Here is a 10381-nt window from a genome sequence, read left to right as displayed (position 1 = left end):
CAGGGTCACAAAGCGCTTTAACAATCAAAAACAATACTCAAAACAGTACATACTTCAAAGATCAAGACAACACCGAGAACAACACAGGAGTTCGAGAAATTCAAGTAAGTAAGTAAGTAAGTAAGTAAGTAAGTAAGTAAGTAATTTTTATTTGTATAGCGCTTTTCCAGACCAGGGTCACAAAGCGCTTAAACAATCAAAACAATATTCAATAAAGTATATACTTTAAAGGTCAAGATAAAACTGAACACATCAGGAGTTCAAGAAAATCAAGGAAAAGCCTGAACAAATAAAAAGGTCTTAAGATGTTTCTTAAAGGAGTCAGTAGACTCCATCAAGCGCAAAGAAAGAGGAAGATCGTTCCAAAGCTTAGAATACAAATCAACATCCAATGCTGTTCAAATACTGTAAATATTGTGTTTGCTTTCATTGTTGTCCATGGTACTACCCTCTGGGAGGAGCCTTTATCCTGATCAGCTTGTCGTTCCTGTTGTGTCATGACTCAGGTGCTCTTTAAGTATTATCTTTTTTCAAAAGACAGATATAAAAATACAAAGAGTCGGCCGTAATCCGATGAGAAAGAAGAAATAAACATTTCAATTGAATTTAGCATGCAAGCAAAGGGCAAACAGCCGCCTCAATCAACATGACATTACAAACCAGTATCATCAAAGACAGACAGGAAGGTCATATAAAGACGGAATGAGAGTAAACTACTTTAAACTTGTATTCCAGGCTCATTAGAAACATTTAGGCCCCAGGCTCACTCTTAACAACTACAGTAAAATAGAACTAAAATGTATATTGCTTTCAAAGCAATTGTTAAACTCTAGTAAATCTTAGAAGTGAAATTTTGCGGAACATACCAAACAATTGTTTTCCCTGTCATCCTCATGCTCAAGTCTGAGGTAGTCCCATAGCTTTTGTCATGCAGCTGTTGATTTGATCTAACCTTAAAAAATATACATCTCATTTTAAAACAATACATCAGTTGATTTTCAATCCACAAAGACACAGAAACATATGTTTAAGCCTTTAATACATAGCCCTGAGTGACCAACATTCAAACTCTGCAGTTGTTTACAATAATCTTCATCAATCTCACAGTTTCAACCTCATTTATGCGTTTAAAGTGCACATGCATATTCGTCTGACATTCTTTTAAAAAGTAGAAGTGGTCTCTTGGCTGTCATCGCTCAGTCACACAGCAGCAGTATCAAACATTAAATGTTGCACACACCAAAGCTGGATAAACATGCACCCATGCATTGAAAATCTTCACCATGCTAAAAAGGCATCTCCAGCAATTGCATTCAGTACTCAGATTTCCTGGGACTAAATAAATTAAAAAAGCAAAAAATAAAGGAGAAGAGACTATAATTTTGCTGATTTATAAATACGTGTTCAGGAAATATAAGCCTTCATTTACATGCAGCTGTATCTGAACAAATATCTCTAATTACCTCCTCTTTCTCTGCCTGAAGTATCCATGGATTAAAACATGAATTATTATTCTCCCCTTACAGGAAAGTAATATTAATCACACACATTTTACATATTCAGGTGGTATCAATTAAGTATTTGTACTCAGTAACCACTACCCTGAACTTGACCTAAATATTACTTATTCAAAGTGGCTGTAGAAGGTTTAACAAGCCTGTTTCCAGTGACATCCAGTTTCATGGCAAGAGAGTCCTCATGTTTATCTGTTTCCACAGTGACTAATAAAATAGAAAATAAATGTGCAAGACATCAAGCCCTTATCCATGTGTTTTTCTGACAGAATAAGTTATAGGATTTTACTCAGAATTCTGTTTACGGTAAACATTTTTGGGGTACTTTTGTACTGTAATGATCTCTGTGTAAGTATGACAAAAATAACAATGTTAAAACAGACAGTTATCAGTGACTACAACAGGTTATATCCGGACTGAAACTGAAACCTCATCTTGGCCAACTAAGCCACGAGCTCAAGTCCCAAACTGCCATGAAACTAGATAACCACCATCAATTCTGCCAGTATCAAGACTCTCACACTTTAATCTTGTGATCTCTCTGATTATACACTTCTTCCCAGTCTGGCTATCTTGTTTTTTCCATTTTTCAATTGCTTTATTTTGACCCTCATGCTTTTGACTAAGATTCTGAGAGCGGTCTTGAACTGGTCCTCCTGTTTTCTTGCCTGCTCTGTATAATAAACGTTTTTAATTCTGATCATTTGTGTGAATTTAGCCTTTGGTTTATATTCACTTGTCTCTTTTATTTGACCGTTATGCTGCTGCAGGTATTTTGGGAATAGCCCCCACAATTATGTCAGTTCAGTCTAAATTTAAACTAAGATAAACAACTATTCATCTTCGTTTAGTGCAAATGTGTATCAGAGATATCTTGAAGCCATTGTGTTGAAAATGATAAATAACCAGCAACATAAAGACGTGCAAAACCGACAAGAGGCAAACATTGAGATAGGGACACACTTAAAATCGATATAAATATATTTGATTTATAAATAATATGCAATATTAAGAGAAAATTATATGACAATTCAAGCAATATCTTTAGCATCATAACTTTTTTTGTGAGAAAAAGTACATTTCATACACACTGTCTTTTCACATTATAGATCACATTTTTTGGTTTACTTGTCTTCACCTCATCTAGCAATAACCCACTCCAAGCATTTTCTTCATGTGCTCGTACACCACATACGATATGCTCACAGCAGGAATGACCTTGAGGAAATTCGGGGTGATTCCACGATAGAGACCGGTCACTCCCTCGTGTGATATGATGTACTTAAACTGACCCAGCATGGTCAGCTTGGGTTCACCCTCTGTCAAAGCTGGAAAAAAAAAGGAAAAATCAAATGATGTCTAATCGCTTTCCTTGTCGTGTAAAGAACTTTTAATCTCACCTTGTGCCTGCATACGTGTCCGGATTAAAGCGAGGGGGTAGGATGCCAGCTGACCACACGTGCTGGACACGGTACCACAGCCCAGCAGGACCAAAATCCCTGGATCTGCAGAATCTACACAGTATCGCTGGAGCCAGGCATTTTTTAGAGTCTAAAAATGAGAGGTAGACTTGAGATAAGGTTTATGCAAATTAGAGAAAACAATTTCAACAACTTAACGTCAACTTACCTCATACACAGCTAAGTCGATGCCAGCGTAGGGGATGATGCCAATTGTATTTGGCAAATAGCCCCTGTAAAAAGCCTGAACTCCTTCCATTTTTAGGATTTGTCTGGCACAATCAGCCATACCTGAGTACTGGCCTGTCTTCCTCAATGTGAGCCGAGTCTTTAATACCTGTAGAGAAGCAGAAAAACATTGGTTTTAGAGAAAAATGGCTGTGAAAAAGGCTGTCATTGTGGAAACGAAACAAACATCGGATTAATAATGTGCACAATTTAAACAGATGTTTGGGACACCATATGCAAAGAGTGTATGGAAATCAAGATTGATTAGAATTGCTATTTTTAAGGTCAGTTAGATAAAGGAGAACCATCGATTTTTCAATCGCTAGATGGCACAACAATAACACAATTGTCATTACTCTCTTGAAGGTAAAAGTTAAATACATTGTGTTACATACTATTACTTTTAAAAAAAGCTTTTTTCCTCCACCAAATTTTTCCGGAATTTATCTATAGTTGATAGAATCGTTGTAACTAAACCAAATCTGTAGGCTGGATTCTCAAGCCTTTCCAGTTCTGGACACAAGCAGTCCAGTGGCAATGATATCAAAGTTACGTGACCGTCTTTGAAATCCTTAACTAATTTCTCAACAGTTTGATGGTATTCTTCTGATTATTGTCCATTTAAAATACCCATTTGCAACCATCTTTCTGTTCTTGAGCATCTTGATTGCTCTCTACAGCTTGTGTGTTTAGTAGCACTAGCATCTTCCAGGCAAGAGCCTTCCAACCTTTGTTATTAAGGGCATCTTTTCATGTTTATTAATATTTTGCGTTAATTCTTGGGTTGATATACTAATTTTCCAATAAGAAAATCTCACCTCTAAGACACAGCACCTATTTTCTTTCTGACACCTATGACAGTCGGACATTGTACCTTGGCATTAACCTTGTAAATCCACATTTCCATTCCTGATATATTTGTAATGTATCAAATAGAAATAAATTTTGCTATGCAAACTGATAAAATAATAAACAGAAATGTTTATTTTGGCTAACCCTTGGTTTCTCAGGGACAAGGGGACCTAAAGACCCGAAAACAAATGTGTTTGTGTTATCCCTTGTGTTGTATCTGGGTCAAGGTAAACGTTCCACCACTACATATGTAAGGGAGGTTGTTTATGTACCGACTGGAGCTCAGTTGTCCTCATCTTCGTCCAATAAAGACACATACTGCTCTTCTGTAATGTCAATCTTGGATCGTGTCTTTATGTGGCTCAAACGGGAGGTTTATTTTAAGAGCGTTATTTTGGATGAAAATAAAGACAAAGACAATTGAGCATCAGTTGCTCTATTAAAATGTTTGCCTATATCTCTAAAAAACAAACAGATTATTCTGAAAATAATCCCAAACCTTAGACGCCATGAGGGTGAGTAGAATATAAGTGGAAATTAATTCATTTTGGATGAACTATCACTTTAAGAGTGCACACACACAAATAAACAAATCTTTTTTTATATAGTTCATAGACATTTATGTTCCAACCTCCATTGGGTAGATGATGGTCTGTGCAGTTGCTCCAGCCAATGATCCAGCAATGAACCTCTCCTGGACCCTTAAGGAACCTCCCTCTCGACTGCCGCGGATCAACCATTTGATCTTTAGGAAATAATGTTTAAGACACAAATTATTATTATAACAATTTCAACTATTCTTGGCAGAGTAGCTCGACACAGATTATTCAATATAAAATTGATTATTATACGTCATGCTCAAGGAATCTCTGTGCATTAACCTGTTCATAAGCCATGAATTTAATGGCAGATTCAGGCGCGATCTTCAGGACATTGATGCCATTTCCCCGCCACAGTGACGATACACCTCCTTCTTTCACCATCCCTCTCAGTCCGGACCACAGATTGATCCCCCGAGATGAAGAGCCATGGACCTTGACACACAATCACAACCAGGTCAGACCTCTCTCAGATACGATGATAGCAAAATACAAAAATGAAAGATCCACCTGCAGAAAAACTTTGAGTCTGTCCAGAGGTGCTGTTCCTGTCCGAGACACAGCGCCTGCCATTGCTCCAGCCACGAGCTGCCTCCACACCAGCCCTGACCGTCGCTCTTTCTCTGAGAACTCATCTGGCACTGTCAAATGCTCCCCAATGTCAAACATCTTGCAACGGTATTAGAAATGAATACAGTTTAAAATTATGCATAATCAACTACTTTTTATAGATGGATTCAACTTGAGTTTAAATTATATATTATCTTAAATAATGACATATTTTCTTATTTAATTATTGTTATTTTTTCCCCAAGAACTGAAAATCATAATTTACACTACTCACATGAGAGTGTTTCCAGAAGTGGACGATCTCCTCCACGTTATGGAAAGGATTGAACAGGAAGTGATCCCTCCATTCATTCCAGTCAATGGTCATAGTGCCATCTTTGTCCATACTAGGAATATAAAGCATATCAAACTCACTTGTGTCACGAGCAAATGTAATCTAATAACTTGTATTATATAAAGTATGATGTTTTTATGTTGGCTGATTTAGTTTATTACATTAGATTGAGTTGTGTGGTCGATTATCGTGAACAATGAGCTGAGCCAAAAGACAAAACTCTCAATTACTGGTTAGTCTATGTTTCTAGTCAACTATGGTCAAAAACTTTGGGTAGTTACGGAAAGATTGTGGATACAAGCAGCTGAAATTATTTTTCTCCTTTAGAGACCAGGCGAGGAAACTGGGAGAGTCAGTGGAAAGGCCAGTTAAGGTGGTTTCGAGCACGCTTTCAACGGAATTTCAGGGAGAATTAAAAGTATGTGTTAAAGACATTATTTTCCCTCTTGTCCTAGTAATACCACAATAAACTTCCAGAAGACCTGGAAGAGGATTCTGGGAAGAGAGATATATGTTCCTTCCAACAGGACATCGGATAAGGCTTGAAGATGATGAGTGCTTTTCTGTGTCATGGTTCAAGTACCTTTGTAGAATTTTGGAGGCCTGCTCCACCGTAACCTTCACTCCAAGCTTTTGCAGCACATGTTGAATTTCTCCCACATCAATGCGACCTACGATGAACAATACAATAAATACACATCTGTTTCCTTGATATGGATTTATGCCATTTACACTTTAAAGTAGCTTATTCATGAAGACTGGTTGGTCCAAAACGCTCAGAGATTTCCCATAATTTTCCTGCAAAATGATTTTAGATGTATTTTGTTTGTTGTTTCTATCACTGGCAGGGTCAAGTAGACACATGAAATTGGTGGTGTAGTCTAGGCTGGGCTTCCAAAACTTCTCTATTCCAAGGCTCCCCAAAAACAATAAGCATATAGCCGGGGACCACCTTTGCAAAAGCCAGTAAACCCTTCAACATACAGCATCGGAAAACGTCAACTTTAAGAACGTACTTTTATTTATACTTTAACACGTTTTATGAAGCATTTCAGGCAACTGGGCCACATTAATGTATTCCTATGGATTTTACGAATGTGACATTGTCACAAGTCGTGTATAAAATGAAGGCAGTTTGCGTTTTTTATCATATTAAATTGAATTTCATTCTTTTTTTCCCTCCAATTTTCTGCTGCCCCCTGGCGGCCCCTGGTGGAACTACTGTGCCCACTAATTGGAGGGTATCATGATACAAAAAGGGTATTTTTTTCTTCAGAGATTTAACTACGAGAGAGTAGTACACGACAATGTTAATCATTAGTTCCGAGTGTAGGCATGATTGTTTCAAACGTGCACACCGTCATTGTTGCGGTCCAGGCTGTGGAACATGAGCCGAAGCCTTTTCTCATGAGCCTGCAGGTACTGAGAGAACTCCTGGAAGTCCAGCGAACCATCTTGGTTGATGTCACTCTCCAGAACGATCTGTGAGTACAGAAGGAAACTGTAAGTGGCGTGAAAATCTGTTTGAGGAGGTAAGAATGGAAACAAATAAAGGTGAATGTGCAAGTGGAGGAGACCAGAATAAAGGTAAGTGATGAGGAGATGTGGTTGACATGGAGGTCAGGGGGGTGTGGACAGAGACTGAGACGCACACGAGCAGAGACGGTGTTCCGCTCTGTGAAGGTCAGGATTTAAACCACAGCTTACCTGGAAGTAAACTCCTGTTAAATAGGATAACGGGTGAGAAGAAGAGAGAGAAAGAGAGATGTAGAATGCAAGGGTCTTCACAATGGCATCTAAACACTTCCAATATCTTACAAAATATTTTCAGCATTTTGACTTTTGAAAGGTTATCAGAGTTATAATAGTTAATAAATCAGTTATAATAAGTTGCATAGAGTGATGGAGAAGACAGTATGATGGATCTGAACAACTGCACCAGTAGCTAAGAGGAGAAACCAAACTGTTGCCCTCCCTCCTGAACCCTGACTTCTCTATGGAAGCTATCTTGCACAACCACCTCACTTAATCTGTGAACCCAATTTGTTGTTTCTCTCTTAATATTTTAATAAAACAAATGAAAAGCCTACATATACAACTGGCAACAGTCTTACCAGCTAGACTGCACTTGACCTATATTCTAAATACCATCGTACAGGGTAAACAACCAGTGTGAAAGCCAGTTTAAGTCCGCAAGTAACCCTACACTATATTATGTGGGCAAGCAAGGTAGGAGGGCATTTCCAAGATCCCACATGGTATAAATAAACAGATTCATTAATGTACACATCACTCTGTAAAGATGATGTTGTTGTGACCGCATGACTATTCTAGCGTCAGTCAAGATGGTTTAAGTTTCAACAGTCTGTTAAATATTCATCCGCAGTGGGTTGATTCTAGTGAAGATAGGAGTTGGGACGAGGTCACACCTTTGACTGTGAAGAAGAGGCGCAGAAATAAGACATCTATAGATCAAACAAGGGCTATAATAGATCTAGGTTTTGTGTATCGATGAATCACGTCAATGTTGCTACAGTGCAGATGATTTATAATGCATTTTAATGAATACTTAACTTATATTAAACTTTGGCCATTGACCTAATTTTTTAAAAAAAATTGCTTATTTTTGTTCTCATGAAATATCATGAAAAAAAAAGGCTATTAAAATAACTAGATTTAAATTACAGATATTCCCTGCTCCTTTAGTTTAAGTGTTTTCATTAATATGTTTCTATAACTCTATAAATTGCATCTGGAGTGAGAACTAGGGGTACGACCCACTAACCCTTGGGTGGGCATTCAGTTTCCTTCTGGGGGGAGTGGGCAGATTATATACTGTGACTCTTATCAGAATCAGAAACGTATATTGAAAGGGTTGTAAACGTGACATAAGATTTTTTTTCTCCATAAAAATGATAAATAAAAGGGAGAAAATAGAAGATTAAAAGCCTTAAAATATTTTTAGCAAGTTATTTGTATAGTTGAACTAGTCGTGAAATTGATAGTCATAGGCAGCAAGCCCAGGTCTGGATGATAAACCTATCCTTCCATATAACTTTTCCTTTTTCTATACATTCTATAAGGTCTTCCGCACATGAAAAGAGTTGTATTGGGCTCTATTCTCTCACTGCATCACCGGCCGGTTAGCTCAGTTGGTTAGAGCGTGGTGCTAATAACGCCAAGGTCGCGGGTTCGATCCCCGTACTGGCCACTTCTTTTTATTTTTAATTGTATGTCCTCTTTTTCTCAACAACAAACCTGGTATATTATCAACTGGATTTGTTAATGTCGTAATGCGAAACTATAGTTCAACCATTTTAAATATTTGAATAATGAGATGGCGTTTGATTCATTATGCGACAAGCTGTTTAAAAAAAACATCCATGGAAACATATATATATATATTTAAACATATACAGTACACTTGGCACCTAAAGTAAAACGATCCATAATCCACTCTCACCTCCTCTGCTTCACCTCGGTGTAAACCCCGAGCTGCCAATCCGATCCGCAGCTCACTGATGTCCACCCGTCCGTCTTTATTCAGGTCCAGCTGCCCGAATAACTCCGCGTATTTCTTTCCCCGCTCCAGGTCCAGTGGACCGGTACCGTCCTCCACATGTTCGACAGGAGTCCGGGCACTGGGGCGCCCCTCGTCTTCTTTGCCCATGTATCGCTTACTACCTGTTCGGCAATGTCATCACCGATCATAACACACGAGGAAAGACACCCGGATCTCCCAAGAGAGGGTTCCACTGTTTCAGGTCAGATGGATGAAGATGTTCCGAGGATGTGTCACGGAGGTAAATCCACGCACGAAGATCTATGAGTGACGGTCCACTAAAAAAGCATCAGCAGTTACTTGAAAAAAAAGGGGGGGTGATGGTGGTGGGTCTGCTGGTCGGATCAACGAAAAATAAACCCGGAAAAATCAAATATTCTATATTGTATTTGGTGTGTTCTTCGTAAAGGTGAGACTGAGTCAGTTAATAGTAGCTAATACCTCACGCCGCGCGCCCGCCCACTGCGCGTGACGCGCCTCTGCTGCAGCAACATCACCTTAAAGAGTCCACTGTGCGTGGATGTCTACCATCAACCCGGTTTAGAAAAAACATAAATATATATTTCTTAAGTCCGGACTTATTCGTCTCTTCATCAAGAAGCAATTTTCTTATATATATATTTTTTTCATTTTATAAATATTTCAAACGTTTTTAATGCTGATTCAAACTATAAGTCCGTGGGTAGACCAGAGGAACATGAAAACCATTCTTGTTTTAATACTATAAATAGCCGTAATTATGAGGATTGTGCAGTCCTGACGTGCGGTGATAATATTAGCCCATAAAAGGCTTGGTCAGCGTTCACGGGATAGAGAGAGATTTACAGTCAGACTGTTGCTCAAACCTCTTCAATGATATGTCAAGGACTTTAAGCAACGTTTTTTTTTTTACTGTATGATTCAGGGATCAGTATGGAATTAACCCTAGGGTTTTCTCTGGGACAGTATTGTAAGTAAGTAAGTAGGTAGGTAGGTAGGTAGAACTTTATTAAGTAAGTAAGTAAAGTAAGTAATTAAGTAAGTAAGTTAATAAGTAAAGTAAGTAAGTAAGTAAGTAAGTAAGTAAGTAAGTAAGTAAGTAAGTAAGTAGGTAGGTAGAACTTTATTAAGTAAGTAAATAATTAAGTAAGTAAGTAAGTAAGTAAGTAAGTAAGTAAGTAAGTAAGTAAGTAAGTAAGTAAGTAAGTAAGTAAGTAAGTAAAGTAAAGGTTATTTGTTAAGCGCCTTTCTAGACCAAGGTCACAAAGCGCTTTAACAATCAA

At 38.0% G+C, this 10381-nt stretch overlaps 1 protein-coding gene and 1 non-coding gene across 2 annotated transcripts; one reads left to right on the top strand and one right to left on the bottom strand.

Moving 5' to 3' along the window:
* Window positions 1-2043: 2043 nt before the first annotated feature.
* On the bottom strand, window positions 2044-9552 carry LOC148065234 (mitochondrial adenyl nucleotide antiporter SLC25A23-like). Its single transcript, XM_087809613.1, has 10 exons — window positions 9021-9552; window positions 6916-7039; window positions 6141-6228; window positions 5498-5609; window positions 5164-5322; window positions 4936-5088; window positions 4686-4799; window positions 3144-3311; window positions 2915-3065; window positions 2044-2842 (listed from the first exon to the last, which is right to left on the bottom strand). The coding sequence occupies exons 1-10, from the start codon at window positions 9225-9227 to the stop codon at window positions 2658-2660; spliced, it is 1461 nt and encodes a 486-aa protein (XP_087665739.1). The 5' UTR covers window positions 9228-9552; the 3' UTR covers window positions 2044-2657.
* trnai-aau (transfer RNA isoleucine (anticodon AAU)) lies at window positions 8695-8768 on the top strand. The gene has a single exon. It is a non-coding gene; the product is annotated as a tRNA-Ile (tRNA).
* Window positions 9553-10381: the final 829 nt, after the last annotated feature.

This window comes from Callionymus lyra, chromosome 15, assembly GCF_982586985.1.
Source record: "Callionymus lyra chromosome 15, fCalLyr1.hap1.1, whole genome shotgun sequence".
In the NCBI taxonomy this organism is placed as follows: domain Eukaryota; kingdom Metazoa; phylum Chordata; class Actinopteri; order Syngnathiformes; family Callionymidae; genus Callionymus; species Callionymus lyra.
The sequence above is the reverse complement of the archived record's forward strand: the minus strand, read 5'-3'. Positions and strand labels throughout refer to the sequence as shown.

Bases quoted from the DNA above. Each gene is read 5' to 3' on its own strand.
- LOC148065234 (XM_087809613.1), bottom strand. From the start codon at position 9,227: ATGGGCAAAGAAGACGAGGGGCGCCCCAGTGCCCGGACTCCTGTCGAA. The intron at 4,800-4,935 runs GTTAATGCACAG...TATTTCCTAAAG, and splicing joins AATTCATGGCTTATGAACAG to ATCAAATGGTTGATCCGCGG. The intron at 2,843-2,914 runs GTGAGATTAAAA...TTTTTTTTCCAG, and splicing joins GACACGTATGCAGGCACAAG to CTTTGACAGAGGGTGAACCC.